The sequence below is a fragment of the Calonectris borealis genome, chromosome 1, assembly GCF_964195595.1.
Source record: "Calonectris borealis chromosome 1, bCalBor7.hap1.2, whole genome shotgun sequence".
Taxonomy (NCBI): domain Eukaryota; kingdom Metazoa; phylum Chordata; class Aves; order Procellariiformes; family Procellariidae; genus Calonectris; species Calonectris borealis.
The window spans coordinates 136,210,083-136,229,621 of NC_134312.1; the positions used below are offsets into that span (position 1 = coordinate 136,210,083).

General features: G+C 39.3%; 1 protein-coding gene across 2 annotated transcripts in view; it reads right to left on the minus strand.

The window, feature by feature from the left end:
* The window catches only part of GLRA2 (glycine receptor alpha 2), a 129,722-nt gene that overhangs the window by 80,831 nt on the left and 29,352 nt on the right, over positions 1-19,539 (minus strand). For both annotated transcript variants that reach the window (XM_075175828.1, XM_075175818.1), the window contains exons 4-7: positions 18,982-19,205; positions 5,613-5,695; positions 4,422-4,559; positions 1,495-1,709 (exon numbers count right to left, since the gene is read on the minus strand). In XM_075175828.1, coding sequence (XP_075031929.1) covers positions 1,495-1,709; positions 4,422-4,559; positions 5,613-5,695; positions 18,982-19,205 — 660 coding nt within the window. The remainder of the gene's footprint in view (positions 1-1,494; positions 1,710-4,421; positions 4,560-5,612; positions 5,696-18,981; positions 19,206-19,539) is intronic.

Sequence of the window (19,539 nt, forward strand, 5' to 3'; positions counted from 1 at the left end):
CAGTTGGAAATGGGGGTGGAAATCTCCACTACAGTGATTGTACCACATCTAATTCTCAAGCCACCTCTAATTTGGAAGAAACTTGGAATATATCAGCATGGAATCTTGTTGTACCATCTAGACAGAGTCTTTGGTGATTTCAAACTTGTTATCTACAGAGCTTGTATGCTCCTTGCCAAGATTATCTCTTTGTTGACTTTCTTTTCAGAGTGTTCACTTGGTAATATTGACTGAATTGTCTGAACAAATGTTTAAGAAATTATCCATTTGAAATTCTAAGATAATATATGAATTCACATATCTCCAAGTGAACAAGTGAAGCTCAACCAACTGTTGTAGTTATGAGATTTTTAAGTGATGCTTTCTCATTACCAACAGAAGAGTAACACAATCTGTGCGGTTTTTGAAGTTGCCCTATATATGCTCCATTTGAACAAATTACAGTATTTGGAATGAGACTAAATATGATACTGAGGGTAACGTAGAACAAAATACAACATGCTTTTTGGAATGGATCATGATCTGTACAAACAGCCAAAATTTGTGCTTTCATTGCTGCTAGAGCAGTTTTATCATCCTGGTCCCTGTGATGCAGGACTGCTGTAAAGAGGACTCTTCAGGGAGTATATCTCATGACTCCTTAGGCTATTGCAAACTGATCTACCTCTGAGCTCTCTTCCAGAAAATTGTACAATGCCTGAGCACGCACATGAAATTCTGCTGGGAATGCTATCAGCAGAATTATGCAGGCTGTGCCCATGCTGAAAAGAGCTGTCAGCCTGACTAAACAAAGGATCCAGTCTGTAATCTGTAAACCCATCTACAGCATCTGGCCTGGATTAAAAAGACCACAAAATTCGAATGAAAGGATATTTTTGTGTGTAGACAGGATGGAAGTCTGCAGACGACACTTGAATGAGAACATGGACAAATTCTGCCATGAAGCAAAGACATCAGCAGTTCCTCACTGAAAAGATTCTCCAGATAAACCTTCTAGGTGTATACGTGTTATATATATGTATTTTATATATACATATAAATATTTATGTATATTTATATATCCATTGGACTAAGTGCCATATCTAGAAACATCGAGGTATTTCAGAGTCTAACAGCCCAGAAAAGACCAGACAGAGTTTGTAAAGTCCCCAGTCAGATAGAATGTCCAATTTTCATGGAAGTGCTTTCAGAAATCCAGTCAGGTACCTAAATACTTCAGAAAAATCTGGCTTCTAAATGCTGAAAACTTAGTTTCAAAACTAGTAAAAACTCATTGAAAATCCATACCTTTGAGCCCTCCAGCCATCCCGCAAACCAGCAGACACCTGCCTTAATCCAAATGCAAGGGTATTGCAACATTTTAACACCACACTGCTACCACTTTCTCCTGTATTCTTATCAGATGCGTATTTACACAGATCTTTCAGAAACTTCAAAATTAGTACAAATATTTCTTCCTAAGAACAAATCGGTGGTACAAAATTATTTCCTTACTTTTGGGAGGGAAGCTCTCGATCCTGAACTTTGCGTGGTCATTGTCAAAACTGTAGTGATACCCAGTGCGACTCTAGCTGGAGCAGCATCCATGTTGATCCAGAAAGAAACCCAGGACAAAATGACAATCAGCAGGCTAGGAATGTACATCTGGATTAAATAGTATCCCATCTGACGCTCCAAATGAAACTTGACTTCAATGCATGTAAACTTTCCTAGAACATGAAATTACTTTCATAAATGCTTTTTGTACATTTTTATCTTGTTTTCTGAACATAAGTTAGATGAATGGCCAGTTTCCTAACCTAACACTGCAAGCAGATCCTGATACACAAATGCGAGCCAGCCATTTGTTGCACGCTAGCTTGGGAGACACATGGGACCCCTGACTCACATTAACTGAGAAAATTAATATTAGCACAGTTGTTTCACTTCCGAAAAATATAATGTAATGTTTCTTTTCTCAAATTTTAATAAGATTTTACTTTAGTCAAATATGTTTAGTATTAAAAGGGGACAGCATTTTGCTCTTTTAATTACATGAGATTAAGCAAATGTACTTAAACAGACAAATTGTAAACAATTAGTCTTACAGTCCTATGGTAGATCACATCCCTTCTCATCCTGGTCATGTCATTTGCCTGTGTCTGTGGAATGTTTCTCACAGCAAAATCAACTCAAAGCCTGCTTTGAATTTCACTCCAGGAAACCCATCTCTTGTGGGAGGTGAGTAATTCTTCAAACAACAAATAGCTGCTCCACAAGGGTAGCGGAGGACAGTTTAGGATTGCCTAACAGGGGAGCTAGCCGTGCAGCAGCAGATGAAGAGTCCTGAGTTGCAACAGTTCATCAGCTACTAATCCAGCCACTCTGTGCTGCTCTCCAAATTACTGTGTATCCTGACTGTGGTTTAGGTACTGTGAAGGCTCTCACTCGAGGCAGACTAATCCAAGTACAAAAATGTCTGTCCTTCCTGAGATGTCATGCCAATGGTTTCAAAAGACCCCTTTTGTCCTGGTTGATCAAGTGCTTGACGATGCATTGTTCCTTTTTCGTCCTTTCAGGGGAAATTAGATTTTTTGCTGCCTTTTGTGATGCATGTATATTTTTTTTCTGCTCCAGAAAGCTGAATGGCAGGGTGCGAGAGTTGGCATAAGGGACAATGCAGAGACTGTTTGGCAAAAAGGGGAGGGGAGAAGAACTGAATAATATCTTTTGGCAGGACAGAAGCTCATATATGAGTGTCCTGACCTGTTGAGTTGCCTGACCTGTGGATAGAGACCGATCCTGACCGATCTGCCCATACAGGAGGGGACTCGAAAGGTGTGGGTGGCCATGTGTGGCAGCAACGGCATTAGAGTAGCCCAGTCTGTCACATGCTCTCCAGATTCCTGCGGTGCAACCTGGACAGAGTGCCTTGCAGTGTGGGTGGGAGGAGAAGGCTGAATAATACAGCTTTTATCCACATTTGAACTTCACAGCAAACCTGAAGGAGCCATGAAGGAGCATGCTACAGAGAAGACAGCACTGTGGGTGCCTGTAGGCAAAGTTTTCTTTTGCTGGAATACTGCTTTTCAGTTCCCCTGGCCAGGATACACACTTTTAACTTTTGTTTATTAGACATTCATTTTGTTTAACTATATGTAATGGAAGCTATTAATTGGCATTTTTATCCTTTGTGGGGAATCTTCATGGGTATACAAGGAAGCTATTGCTCATGCTCTCCCCCCTCTCTTACTTTCAGTGTTTGACCCTGCAAAATGGTTATCTGACAGTAATTAGAAAAGCAGATGAACTCACTTATTCAGAGTTTGAGTTATGTGCTGGGAAATGGCTAAACTTTGTATCAGCCAAGTTACAAATGGGTAAGCTCTGTCTATCGGAATTTACTCTCGATTACCCCCTTTAAGTGTGAGAAAAGATGAGAAGTCACAGCAGTCCCCCTTTCCACGGGTCTTGGACTGTGGAATCACAAAGTTTTCCTTCCTTGGCACTTTGGGCCCCAAAATGAGAAGTTGTATTTGTAAAAATGAAAAACAATAATTTTCTTTTCATAAGGAATGAATGTGACTTATTTTTGGCAGAGACAGAACCTCTCATGTTGTGTTATTTCACAGAATGAAACAAATGTATTTGATGCAACCAGATTGGCTCTTATGCTGAAATGATGAAAAAGCTATTTTAGATGAAAGGGATTATATCTAATCCCAGCAAGCACCCAGCAAAGCATTCTCTAAACGCTGTATCTATTAAATAAACTTCAAGCAGCTAAATCCAAATTTTAACAGAGTTCCCTCTGCTCTGTAAATCTAAAGACAGAAAACACAGCATTTGAAACTTCAAAATAGCAAATATAGGAAAATATTACAGTATTAAGGAAACATTTAATTTCCAGCATTTCAGGTCTGTACACTATTCAGATCAGCAATGAAAGCATTGTCTTTTCAAATACTACATTTCATAGGTTAGACGACACATAAAGGCTGGTGAAAATTTGTTATTCCCCCCCCCTGGCACTTTGATATGCTGAAGAAATAAACCAAGTTCAGAAAGTACTTTAAAAGTACTGAATCAATATTTAAGAAAAAATTCAGTTTGTTAAAAAAAGTTTCATTTTAAGGAAATCAAAACAACTGGATTTTTTAATCAGTTTTTAAAGATTTTAAATTCCTTAATGATTTTAAGGATATTAGAATATGTATATTAGAATATCTTTAATGAAATTAAAGGAAATTTGGAAACAAAATCTTTCAAACAAACAAAAATAAAAGGGAGAAAATTTCATTTTTTAAGATTTAAAAATAAATGTAGCTGAATCAAATTTTAATTTCAATTTTTTTTTTTTCATTTTACCCATCTTTTCCCTTTACAAATTGACAACAGATACCATTAGAGCAATTAACAGAAAAAAATAGAATAATGCTCACCAGTGTTGTAATGTTTTGTGCAATAACCAAGTTCTTTATCTTCTTTCAAAATAAACTGTGGCAAGGTTAAACCCTCTGCAACTTGCACAGGTCCATCACTTAACCACTCAAATATCAGATCATTCATAGTGTAGCCAACTACAATAAAGAAATCAGAGTTCGTTAGATGGTAACTGACTAGCAAACATCAAAAGCAAATATTATTATGTCTGAGAAGCATGTCTTTTATTGCAATACATGTTATCTCAGTTATGTTTTTAAGCTGTCTAATTAACAACAGCACTATTGCTGTTAGTTACCAGTTACTATTACTGCACTATTACTCTATTAAGAGCAACAAGTAACACCATTATGTTCTGAAACACTGCCCTGGTTTGCTACTAAAAAATAATTTTGCTGGCCCATCAAAGATACTGTTTACAACTGAAATGACATTTCTCTGTGCCTATGTATCAGTCTGCATTTTGCTTTATTTTCATCATTCTTTGATGATGCAGCTGGTGGACACCAACAAAACAAGGATTACTGGACTGCAGAAAGCTGGGCCCTTACCGAAAAGAAAACTGCAGCTTTGGTAAACCTGTGAACCTACCACTGAGAGGTGCCGAGGGGAACGAGAGAGGCTTCAACTCACTGAAGTCTCTTTTTGGCTGCAATGGCTACATATTTACGGGTAAATTAAACAAGCTGTGTGCTGACACTTGAACGAGGTACAGCTACGCGGTACAGATGAGTGTGTGCCGATACCCAGGTCCATGCCTTGGCCCCATTTATCTTACTAGCCTAAGCGTCCCTACAGGACCTCTGCTTCATCGGGTGTGTTGCTTCCATTTTCCATTGTCTTGATCAGACATAGCTAACCCCTGGCTGTGTACTAACTGGTCTTACTTTCCTGAGATTTGATTTCTTCTGCACAGCATCGCTGTGGTTATCCCTGGAAGTGATGCAGCCCTGATGGGTGAGGTGATGTGCCCCGGGAAGGGGAAAGGGAAGGGAGCAGGAACAGCACAGAGACAGAGGACCCGCACGGTACAGTGATGGACAGTTAAAGCACTGTTCCTCCACGATTTTCCCTTACAAAATAGGAATATTGAGTCTCACCACACAAATACAACAATGTAGATACTATCTAACCACCAAATGTTATGGTAAAATCTTGTTCTTCGCTAGATAAAGCAATTGGACACTCACAGCTCTCTAGCTGCATTGTACATGTCTGTACATCCATAGGAAAATTCTTCAAGTCCATGGGACAGGATAAGGTTAAAGTAAGCCTAAAATTGGAGGAGGGAAAAAAAAAGAAGCTATTGTTAGAAATCTACAGGTTTTAGCCAAAGCCCCATATTTAGAGTTTAAAGGATCAAAACCAAATCTTAACACCTCAGAGGCTGGACTCACTCTCCCCTCTGAGCTTTTAAGGACGTAAGAGCTGTGAAGACAGAGCGGGTAAGCAAACCAGGCGCTCGCTGGCTGCGTTGGCTGAGCAGAACAGGGACAGAGAAGACAACATCAAGATAGCAAGAAATGCTCTCCACTAATGTACCAGTGAATGTTTTATGTATAATACTGAACCCAGATAATGCAAAAGCTGAAATGACTGGTCATGGGACACATATTTTTAAGCTTTGTTTTGGAAAAGCAAAGGAAGGAAACAACAACTACGGGTTTTTTTCAACAGAGAGTGCTTTTATTGTGTATGAAGCCCATTTCCAACCCTTCATTCTTACTGTTTAGCCATTAAAAGAAAGAAAAAAACACCATACAGTAAAAGCTAGAATTATATAGCATTAAAAGATAAAGAGTGCAGACAGAAAAAAGTAAGCCTAAAGGAACATTATCATACAAACTAAATTTCTCTTTTAATTTTTAAGTTGTTATTGTCCCAGATAAGGCATAATTTTACTTGCATGGGAATATTCTTAATGTTTCTTTCTTTCCTCTTCTTTTTTTTTTAGTTGTTTACTTTTTCTCATTTGATTGAAATCTGTTTCAAGACTTCTCCTCTGCTTTCTTTCTGTTCTTGTATGTGTAGGGAGAAGAAACAATTTTTAACAAACCAAGATACTGGAATGACATAATTACAAACAACTAGCTGCTTTGAAAAACAGAAGAATTGTTAAGATTTTGGGTTAAGTCATATAAAAAGAGTACATTTTTAGTTCATATTACCTTCAGCACAAAAAACACTTTGACACAAAAAAGGCAAGTAAACCAAAACCTCTGCACCCATTTACCATCAAGGACGAGAACTAGATTGTCAGATTTGAAGGTACACTGAAACATTAACACAGTACAATGAGAAAAACTTTTTAATTATACCAGTGAACCCACGGGCCAGCTGCTAATCTTGAATGTATGTTGTCTCACAGACAAATGCAATCTGTATGGAGAAATACCTCACTAAGCTCTGTCTCCCATGGTGATTTTGTGCTTATCACCACATACAGCTGATTCAAGCTCTCTCAGTCTATTTCTTCAATTTTTTGGGATGTCATGACTGGGCCTTCTAGTCCTACTGTCCTGCCATCAAATCACTATAACAAGAACATGATATTTAGGTAACTGAGATCAAAATTATCTCAGCCTGACCAAAAATCCCATTCAACATCTCTGCTTTTGCCTACTCATGGGCTACCTAGAGAAAGTCACATTATTTTCCTCTTGACAGAGTCTTCAGTGTACAAGATGATAATATCAGGAAATTAGAGATAGGTTGTCTGTGGCAGTGAAGTGCACTGAGATGAAGAAAAGCCCCCAGTAGTCCTCTCAACACTGCCATACTAAATAAACTCCCTTTTAACCTTTGGGAGCAAATAGCATAAGCATTAAAAAAAAAATTGATCATCTAGAGAAAAAAGTATATCTAGTAGACATATAAATGTCATTGAAAATCTGCCCTTTCCTCATTTAAATATTTTAAGTGCCCTGCAAATGTTAACTAGTCTCATTTTTACTAGGTAATTTCCTGGATTAAAGATTGAGCTATTTGAATTGCTAATCTCCAGTGTTAACAAAAGACCGCCTCTGCCTTTTTTTCTGAAATGTTGATATATCAAACTCTCTTCCTTCTTTTCAGTCATCTTCTAAATATGGCTTAGATGTTTTAAGCTCATTTCAAACATGCCTTTACGCAAATGCAGCCTTTCTAAATATGTCATTTGTTTGTATTCATTGAAGTAGGCATGGCCTATCCACCCCTCTGTGTGGATTGCACGCTGACTATGCTTTCTTCCCCCTTCATCCCTTTCTAGTCCCCAAAACCCTCAAAGGCTCTGGGGATTTGACTATATACATGGGCAGGGGGGGTCTCTTTTATTAGTCTAATATCAAACTCATGAGAAAGCGAATACATCCAGTTGCAGCTTTCAAGCCTCCCAGGGGTAAATTGATCTATCTGCACTGATATTAGGTAGAAATATCAATTATTTTTTTCTGGAGGTGAGCTGAGAAAATGCTCGTTATGTTGGTTCATACATGTTGGTTGACATCTCTTCTTTCTTTTCCTAACTAATGGTGTCTTTCATGAAGACTAAATTCTCTGCTCACCCTGACAAATGGAAAATAATTTCTATTCACTGTATTGATAAGACTAGCTCGAGAGATCATGCCCTGATAGCTTTACCTCTACTTGTTCATCTCAGCAGAGTAGCCATTCATAGTTAACAACTTTGCCTCTGCAATCCCTTTTACTAGGAGTAATGCAAGTGTTGAACCCAACCCATACTGCCTGATATCGTCCACAGATCCACTGAGTTTCAACAAGATTACTACATGCTAAATGTTCAGCTGCTGGAGTCCGAAGTAGCTCCAGTGAAGTCCATGGTGGTGGGTCAATTTATAGCAATTGACTCTTTTTCAGTAAAAATATGATCCTGCAAGTGTTTCCAAACCCAGGTGCCATGTCACTACCTGTATGTTTACATTAATAAGGAAACAGGCTCAGAAATTGAAAGTGTTAGGTAGCTATAGCTACCCACACTGCCTATAATAACAGTGTCATTGACAGAAAATGTTTCAGAAAAGTGAATGTCTCACACTTGGCAAATTCAAGAAGGGCCTCTGGAGATTTGATGCAAAGTGAAAGTTTAACTGGCAATTACATTGATGAATGTTTTAATCATTAATAAAACAGAAGAAACTGTAATAGAACAATTATTTTATTTTTCAGTCACGCCGCCACCAAGGCATTTGAGACGCATAAACAACAGATTTGGTGACATAGCACCATAAAATACTGATGGGAGGAGTTTTATGAACAATATATGTAAAGCTGAAAGGAGAAGAAGCTGACCAAGGACCTGATTTTGTCTTCAGTTACCTGAGTATTCTTTACCTCCTGTTATCAAGGTTGCACAGCTCTCTCAGGGATAGCTCTGGGGTTGGTTATATTTTAGGATATATTATAGGAGACAGTCACACCTCCAGCACCCCAGCACGTCAGGCACAACGTCAGGGCCAGCAAGATGCCCCAGAAGAGAGGCAAAGTTGCTCTTCTCCTTTCCCTCCCCGCTCCCTCACCCTTCCCGCAGTCAAGGAAAAATCGAGCCCTGGAATAGTGCAAATAGAGAAAGAACAGAACAAAATGCAGAATCAGAGCCAGAAAACAAAGAATGAGCAATTAGCCAGCACTGTGACAAAAATAATTAAAAAATAAATCAATAATATTACTGAGCAATTCTGTGGCAGAGGCAGGGTTGTAATCCAAGTAGTCCAGGGCATCATTGCCTGTCTTAAACTTTGGACCCTCTTCCCTCATACATTAGGTAAGTCATTTTGAGCAGCATCTGCTGATACTTTAAATGCCTTCAAAGTGCAATGGTCACTGCTGGGAATTCTTCATTCAGCATTTCATTCAAATCCTCCTCTTTCATCCCCAGGTTTCACCAGAATGTCCTGAGAAACCATTCAGACTTGGGCTGTGGGTCTGTCTCTCCTCCCACCCCAGCTCAACATCTCTCACAACATGTTATTAATCAGAAATCCTCATGCTGGTGATCTTTAACACCTGAAAACGTTGTTTTTGCAACGTCAGTGTTTTCTCCAGATGGGAGCAGACGTGCCCTCAGACGGACCAGCAGCAGAGCTCAGCACAGGCACTCCCGCTGCCCTAAACGTAGCAGCTGTAGCCAGCTATCATCCTCCAAGGAAAAGCCAGCGGAGGGAGGTGACACACATGTGCAGCCAAGGGAGCTCAGAGGTATTTACACTCAGTGCAAACAAGTCCTGAGCTTAGCGGTGGGACTGAGACACCGTGCTTCTTATGCATCCTTCACCCATTCCTGCCCTTGTCCTGTCTTTTCTCTGGCCCTGGAGATACTTTCCCCATCCCCTCCTATGTCTGCCCACCTACCTACGTCTCTCCCAGAGACACCTACACGACCCAGAGCCCAGCCTCAGCATCCTAGTCTCTCCTCCTACACTTTCCCCCTCCCTTTCCTGTTGTCCTCTCTTTTACCCCAGTTCCTGCCAAATCCCACCCCCACCTCTCTTTGGGGTATTAAGCCTTGAGGCCACTCCACTTGTTGACACCTGATCCCCAAAGCAGCACCATCAGTGGAGGGTAAGGTCCTTTAATACAAAAAAATTCAATAGGAGTAAAATGTTTGTAAACAGGTTATTCTCAAGATCATCTCCAATCTCTTTCTTTCTCTTAGAGGTTTTGAATGCTGATGCTCATCATCATCATGCCACTTCTCTGATAATCTCAGGCTACAAAAACCCTTCAGCATACTACACATACAGACGGCTTGTGAATGGTCTGCAGCACAAAACTGAGGTAAAGAACTACTAGTATTAAACCCTTAGGGAATTGGGTTTACACATTACATAATCCAAGAATTTTTTTTTGATAAATTTAAGAGTATATCTAATTTTAACTGGGATTTGACGTATTGCCTAATCTGCAGCAAACATTAAACCGTATTCTAACCCACTACTTCTTTATAAGCAGCTATCACGCCTTAGCCTGATGTGTTGCAACTCAACCAAAACTTCCCTTGATCTGAGTGATAACTCTTGCCCCGGGGGAGGACGCTGATCCCACAAGAGAAAGGCCCTATGGATCACAATAAGAGGCATCTGATGACAAGGGGAATACCATTTTCATTAATTATCCTGCAGCAGGGCGATTTGTGAGTGGACTACAGAAAAACAGCCTCCTCACACAGTTTTTTCTAATGAGAAATAACTAGGGTCAGTCTTATTAAGTATAGAATTACTGCTGGAAATTTAAATAGTCCTGGAGATAAGAGTACAAGTCCCTTCTGTCTCCAAAAAAATGCATGATTATCTCCTCATAAGCATAAATAGCAACAAATGCCTCACCATGAGTGGGCACGATATCAAAAATAACATTTTTTTTCTATTCTCATCCCTTCATTCTTTCAAGCTACACCCATCTGCAGCACAGCAGATGGAACAGGAGACTTCACAACCTAGGATTTTATGCTGCAAATACCAGAACACAAGAAGTATATACATTGTCACTGCTAACGTTGGCTATGTGCCATTTTTATGAAAAGTCTTATACCTGTGTAAAACCCACAGTGTTGGGCTTAGTGAGACAAGTGGGATTTTTTTTTCAGTATTGCCAATTCTAAAGACGCTATCATAAACTGCAACATTTCTGGTATTTTTCTTAAAGCTCCAAGCTGACAATAAAGGTAAAAATATTCTTAGCGGTACATTTTTCTTTGGAAGAAATTCCTGATCCTTATAGCTGCTGAAATAACATTAAAATATTACCTAAGCACAAGCAGACAAAGTTCTCCATTAAACTGGCAGAGGAGATGGAGTTGCACAGCAACCATGACAACATCGCATGACACAGGAGCAAATGCCATTCAGACTAGTGGCACTGAAACAGGGAGAAGAATCTAAAATCTCCTTATATTCCTCCCAGCCCCCTCTCTTGGGTTATCTGTGCCTGAAAGAAGGACACACACACTGTTCATATATCAGAAGACCAAAAAAAAAATTCCCAGTGACATTCTTCTTTTAAAGGGCTTTTCATTTTGTAGTCCATCTCATTATTTTTTCAGGGACCTGACTCATCGTTTTGAATGTCAATTCGGTAATTTCCACAGTCTACAGGCTTTGTCCTGTTAAATGGAACAGTCAAACTGTCTGCTTTTTCCCTTATTTTTGAGGAGTCCTGGAATTCCTCTCTAATATTTGTCATGTTCTGCGGCTTCATTTCTGTCAGATGGGAACGGGCTGAAGTCAAGCTTAGAGGAGACGTGGAGCCTTCTCTGCTATGGTAAAATGCGAGATGTAGGCTGGAGTTTCACGTACTGCTGTTTATGAGCGTGTTCTCGCTCCCTCCAGTGCTTTGCTTTGCTTCATGTGCTGCTTAACAACACAGCAGCTGGCACGGGGTGGGGTGGTGGATTTCTCATTGCAGGCATCCCACTTCTCATTGTAATGCAATCATTGTCTGTAGATACACAATGCCAGCACATGAGCTGCCAGCAAATGATTTTCCAATTATTGCTCAAGCAAATCTATGAAATTAAATTCAAGTATGATTTCACGTAACAGTTAAATTCTGTAACCACCTGTTTCCTTTCCATGAAGAACGGTATTTTATCTCTCCTTTCTCCTCTGTCATTTTCTACCGTAGTTTTCCCGCTGTGTGTGTTTAGTATGGTGTTGCTTTCCTCCTGGCGTGATGACATCTCTGTTCTAAGCTGTATATTGCAATGCGATTGGCAAAAGACCTTCATCCCTGGGAACACATTCCAGGAAAACATGCTTTTTTGTACCATTTAGAAAGGGCTGCCACACCTACATCATTTTACACCTAGCCTTTAACTGCTCCAGTGCAAGTTCAATGGGTAAATGGAGTGATTGGTCACTAGCAATCAAGGACGGGCATTGCCATTACCCGTAAGGAGAACAGGTACGCAGACATGTGTCTTGGCTATGCAACTATCCCATTGGTGTAGACATCCAGAAGTAATCACCTGCCAGTATTTTTTGATCCTGTCAGCCAAGAAAAACTTTATGTGCACATATTGGTCTCCAACAGTATTTCCCGCTTTTTTACTTAGAACAAAGTCTTCCTTTTTATTTCAGACACAGGAATATAGGACTATAGAAATGACGTCTTGGGCCATCAGATATGATCATCTGCTATCACACATATGCACATCATCTAATCCCTTTCAAAAATTATCAAGGTTCATTTAATGATATCTAGTTCCATTCCCCCCCCTTATTTCTGTTGAAATCTTGTTCTAGGAATTCAGGGTGTATATGGCTGGAAACTTTATAACTTCCACTTTAAGCTTACTTATGACCAGTTCAGAGCCAGTTGTTCTCCTGGCAGCATTGTCCTTCAGTCTAAGTAGCTCTTCTGTTGTGTTTGTGTTTACCTCACCTCCACTGCTCTTGTGTGTCAGCTGGAGACATGCAGGGCATTAGAGGAAGAAGTGAGGCAGTACATGTTCAGGTATAATGTCCATATCCCCATTTTGCTTTAAATGCCTTATGAAGTGAAAAAGCAACTAATTTTGTGCCATTAAAATGTATATTATTCTTTCCTTAAGCAGGATGATCAATATGGTTTTGACAATAGCTGTGCTAGTTGCATAATAAAGTACCCGCATTAGGCTTTATTATTTATTTAGTAGCTTTTATTATTTGCTATGCAAAACAAGTACTTTAGATACAACAGAAAAATAAGGGTATTGGAAACCCACGGCTAGATCCTCAGTCTGGATTTGTAGATTGGGAGGGAGTGAGAAAGACAAGAGTGGGTGATGGGATGGTGCAGTTAAGAGTGTTAGAAAACCGCTCCAAAGGGTGCAAAGAATCTCTTAATTAAAAGACCCCAAAAAGAAGGATGGTGGAGGTGGAAGGAGAGGCAGGAGTAAGGGCAAGAAGGAAAGAAAAAGGACACGTGAAAAGTGGGCTGCTAATGATAATCCGAGGACATTGGGTTCAGCCGTAATGAGAACGGCTGCTGGTTCCACAGGAGGCTGCAATTTTTTAGCCTCTGAAACCATTGTTATTATTGTAATCATGCCCATGGGAAGACAAATTTGTCGAATTCACTGGATTCACATAGCAGCCACAATTTGGGAAGTCACCGTGTCCCACTAACATTGTGCGGTTTAATAAGGTCTAGCGATTCCAGCACTATTTATATAATGTCTATAAGGCTTCTGCCTACAATATATAATCGCTGTCAAACCCAAAACTTCTTTAGATATGTGCCCTATTTCAGTTAGTATTTCTGCATTGATTCTTCTTCTTCTTTTTTTTTTTTTTTTAATGTGGAGAAGTTACTTTAAGGTATATGAAGACATTTTATGCTTTTGGAAAATCAGGGCAGTGAGCATGGGATGGTGTGCAGTTTTGCCAACAGGAGAACTAAATAATTTTCTATGAAAATGTTCCTGTGCTGATTGAGATTAACTTCCAAGGGAAAATCTCCACCTTGTCAATATTGGTATTATTCTAGTAGGAGCTGAGGTAATCAATACGCTTATGTGAGGTCAGAGAGAGGGGTTCCTGCATAGTAAACGGCCATGTCGATCATGATAACAGTCTCTCTGCTCCCCGCTCTGCTAATCTGTCACATGGAAAGACAATGCTGCTAGTAAAGTCCAAATCCTCTTAAATCACAACATTAGATTGTAAAATAAAATTGAAGTCATCAAATTAAAGCGCAGGATGCACACAGAGCTGTAAAACATAACATTTCCCACCATTCTGTTAGGCTAGACTGTGCTGTGCCATGAATGATTTACACACAACGATGTCATCAGGTGTAAATGGAGCGTCATTATCGTATAGCTGATAAGGTCTGTACCCCAAAATTATTTTAGAAAACCCACGCCTGACTTTACTGTAACATGGCAGCATATTCTGTAGTAGCCACCCTAAAGATCTAAGATCCGAACTTATTTAAAACCAAAATATTTCAGAAGGATAGTGGACTTTTCTCCTGATGAATAGTCTATTACAGTGGGACTAGCAGTGTTACCTATGTATTTCCTTAATCTGCTTTGTGTTTCTTTCCCACAGGTCAGAGAACACAGATACAGAGGAGACTACAAAACACAGAAGTTTCACTCAGAAAAGCTGAATTATAAAATGCTGTAGATTACTTCTGATGATTTATGGGAGGGACTTGGTAATCATAACTCGTAATATAACCCAAAATGGTGTGTGGGGCGGTGGGCGTGCAGGGGGGAGTAGGCTCGGTGCTCTGTCACTCGGCACTATGGCCACACTAGGAAGGGTTGGTTTTGGAAACTCCTGAGTAAGGCAGCTGGCAGAGGAGATAGCATTGCAAATACATGTGCTGTTTTCACGGATACCTCTCTTCGATTGCATAGCAGGCGAGGGCTTTTGGATGTGCCAACTCATCCTGTCAGCTACTTGTTGCCAAACGGAGGGGCTAGTAATCACCCCCAGAACAGCTGCACAGATAGAGAGCAATCTAATAGCTTGAATTTCTTCTGTTCCGTGGTGCCCTAACAGCACAGTACTGGTCTCTAGTAGACGCTCTGCCTTCGGCCATAATAACATTTAACAATTAAATCTAGGTCAAGAGTTGAAACCATGAAGAACTAATTGTCTACATAACTGTAAAATTTCTTGCACTGTGCAGATAAACAAAGACAGAAAAACAGATATTTTGAAAGACTTGAGGAAATTTTTCCAAAGTATTTCATTGCTCTTTGAACAGGAATAGCAAACATGGGGGGAGAATTGTAATTTGTGAATTTGCAGAAATCTCCTCCCTAGAATTCCAAGTGGCTCTCTTGTCAAATTACGCAACACCTTCTAAAATCTCTGCATGTTTTAAGAATATGAAATAATCTGCTTTGTAACTCTTTCTGGCTAAATGCACTGGCACTACGTTTCAGAGCACAGCTCTACAACCTTATCAGGCAATTGGGAGTGTTTTCTGGAGCAGCAGGGGAAAAAAAAAGGAGTTACAGCCTCTTTACCTTCCTGACCAATATATTCTAGGTTCAGTGCCATGGCTCAATATTACGACTGAGTTATACCACCTTCTGCATCAAGCTCATATGGCTGAGATGCCCTGAAAATATTAAAAGGAGAGGGAGGGAATTAATGAAGGAAAAAAACCAAACCGTAAATAAAACCATTCCACTTTCTATCACTTTGCTAAAATAAGCTTTTTGGCAGATGTTAATATTCTGAGCTGGCTGGCAGCCTGAAATGAGTTTGTGGGAATCAGGTAGCACAAATGGGTGGCTCAGAGAGACCACAAAACCTCCTATGAGGTTATTTAACATTTTCCTGATGTCCCGGGTATCTGCAATGGGCCAGAGAAGATACTATCCTTGCCCCTGGCACATAAAATCAGTGCAGCAGTGTCTACAGTGCAAAATCCATGTGTCACACAGAATATGACTGCCAGGAACAGGATTCTCAGTATCATCACACAGTGCTGCCACTCTTTCCAAGTGCATAGCCCCCTACAAAATCCAATCCATGCAGAGATCATTCAAAGGTTGGGAGTGGATGAGTCAGAGGCATCTGGAGGGTGACGTTATGTGGGTTCTGATTTTAACTCTCATTGTTTTTTCAGCATACAAAATATACACAACTTAAGCTAATTTTATTGAACACTGCTATAACAAACCCCTCTTGTTAACTACTCTCTGCAGAGGGCTTTAAAATAAAAGTTATAGCTATTTAACTGTTTTGCAGCTCAAAGAATGCAACTGAGACTGATCTTGACTAAAGTGTAGTTGTTTGCTGAATATAACTTTGCTGTAACTGCTGAATTCTCAAAACACATGCACCTCCAAGAGCTCTTGTTACATCTCTAGTGGCAATAGCATATATTTGTGGTACAGAGTAGTGCTGGATTCCCTCCCCAAGGTTCTAGTTCTCTCTGCAGTACCCAAAGGTTTAGACCAGTCATAGAGTTATAGAGCCTGATATAGTTCTATATAGTATATATAGCATGTTATTTGAGATCAAAACAAATACCAAGGTAGTCATTTGAGCACGCAGCAAATATCTAAAAATAGCTTTAGACTGCAAAGCTTATATGATTCATAGGTGGGTACATCAACCATTAACAACTCTGGCTTTATTTTCTATAACAACTCCCAGAGAATTAATTATAGATCTAGAGTCTGCACGCATGAGCATCATAATTAAGTATTCTAAGGTAAACTACGATGGAAATCTACATCATGCTTACCATCACCAGTAAATGCAGGATGGCTTATCGCTTGCTAAGAGAAGGACAAAGAGCCTCATGCTTACCATGAGGTGAGATAATTCCCAGAGCTAAGCTGGTGGGGCTAATACACGGGCCAGACCCTCACTGACCCTGCCATGACTTATCTGAGCACCCATATCCTACACCAACTGTCTTGTTTTAGTAAAGTATGGGCCATGAGATCTAGTCCCAGATGACTTTCCAAATTCTTTTCAGAAAGGGCAGGACTGGCCTCTGAGAGTATTTAACAGCATAAGCCAGTTGTGCCTCTTGCATAGCATATTTCCATGTTTTTGGTGCAGCATACAGGGAAGAGGAATACCACTGCCATATAATACGCACACCTTGCTTCTTACCCATTAATTACCAGGACGAGTTCCAAACTCATTTTATGCAGAAAGCAGTTTATATTTATGTGAGATAAACTTGTCCTTGATTTTACTAAATTCGGAAATACGACAAAACAGCCTACACCACCATTTCTCAGACATCTTCATAAAGTGCTTTAAACATTTACAGCACCCTAAATGCTCAATGTTAAATATCATGATGCCAGGCTAAGTGCTATTGGTGTACTAGTGAAAATGGCAACATCATAACATTCTCAATGTACTCAAACCAATCACTAAAATATTCCTGTTTGTTTCCGCATAGCAAAATTAAAAGTGACTGGCAACACACAGATACATCTAGCCCAGTATCTAGAGAATAAAGACAAGTTTTTCTACCTACTTCTGACTTCAGATTTCCATACTCTGGAGTTTTCTTCACCGTAAAGTACTATTCAAAATTAAATGCCATGTTAGAGGTGCCAGGTAAGGCTCTATTACTGCTGTGTGATACAAATGAGAAACAATGAGCTTTGCTTAGTACTCCATTGGAATACTGCTTACTCTGCTTCAGATTATTTTGCATTTAGGTGTGGGAATTTTACAAATGTGATATGACAGCTCGAAATATTACTTTTCCCCCATGGACAAATGTCAGGAAAATTATCCATCTGCATTCAGAACAGCACCCAACTGCACTGTTGCCTCCAATAAGACAGTGCCTGATGTCATTCAAACAAACAGATGCATTCATTTCTTTCCCAGGGTGAAGGAAGAAATATTTGTAAGTGACAGCATATTTATCACTCTGCTAGTACTAGTTTCATCCTTGTATCCTATTTTTTTTCTCAAACTGTTCAGGTACGCCAATTTGAAACCTTGCTCAATAAACATTTACGTTCCACACTGCTTAATCCATCCAAATATTACTGGAGTCTTATCAAGGAATTTCCACGAGAATTAAATAAATGAAGGAAGTGTCATGGTATTTATTTAGCATCCTAAAGAACACAGCTGTCCTGAATCTGGATCCATAACAATTCCTTAATGAAAATGCAGGTCACAAACAGATTGCCCAGTCAAAAACAACTACCTTTTAAACTAATCTTCCTTACAGATGAGTAAATTGACTAAACAACCTGTTAAACAAATACTATCATGTTTACTTTCCACAATGCAAGGAAGGCAAAAGCTGAGAAACATTCCCAGGCACAAATAAAACACAGTAATTAGGTTTTTTTTAAACAATTGTAAGAGCAATAATACAGTGGTTTGCATCTTTGACTACCTATATTAAGCAATTAACGGTGCACAGTAAACTGAATGTCAAATAAATACTGCAGATTATTTTCTGCTGTTTATGCCTGTGCAATGCAATTCAGATTCTCTGTATATGTCCCCCTCCATCAGTCATATCAAATCATGTTTTGTCAGTGTTTATTAATTCAACCTAAATCCAGTCACATGACACACACTTCAATGCACTTAGTATTAAAAAACGCTTTCCGTAATTCCAGTTATTTTTAAATGTGAATAGATACATCCGATTACCCAGTGACTTGCATGTCAAGTTTATTGCATTTTAAGCATGTTTTTACTTTAGGTGTTGAGCAGTCATTTAAAATACTATTCCCCTTTACTTTTAAATTGCAACCCACAAACTATGGAAGAGTTGATTTCCTCTCTTTGTAAGAGGAGTGACTTGAGCTAACGCTAATGGGAATTATTGAGGCGTATCATTAAAGCATTAGACAGCCTTAAGTTTCCAACAATACTCAGAAGTACTGCTGTGCCACTTACAGACTATTTTGTGAAAAGTAAAAGCTTAGCAAAGGAACGTAAGCAAAATTTCCTTCTACCCTCTTATGCTTAAGTCTCATTTCAGTTGTACACATGGGACAACAAAAAATTAAATATGTACATTATGTTCTGTAAGCCTAGTTACATCCAGCAGAACAGGGAGTGAGGGGAAAGAAGGGGATGGAGAGAAAAAAAATAAAGTTAACTGGTTTACCTGATACTGTACAAAACTTTTCCAGTTTTAGAAATCCTCAGCAACTTGTTGTCTGTTGTGACATCATGGAAGTTTGCTCCCTTCTCATTGGCAAAGAATAAATCTGGCTTCCAAATAGAGTCCAACATAGAGGGATCCAAATCCAGGGAATCATCGGGATATTCACTGTAAGCCAAACGTGAGTCGTTCCACTGCTGTCTCAAAAAAATGTTCACTCTGTAGTCCTACAGAAATGCCATGTAAAAAGGTTACTAAGCGACTTACCAAAACTGGAAGCCCACTATAGCTTTCTTTATGCTCTTAGACTTACTACAGTACCAGCATTACAGCATTTATGTTATCCTTTGAACATAAGAGTTGTCATTTGAAAATAAAGCAGTCTAAATGCTGTATTGAACGAAACAAACACAACTGGTACATTTTCCAAATCAAAATTACTTCAGTGATGAAAAAAAAAAATTAACTGCAATATTATACATAACTGTCTTTCAAATGTTATGGATTAACTCAGAGGTACTTACAAAGTCAAAAAACATTGCAGCTAGATATATACAATTT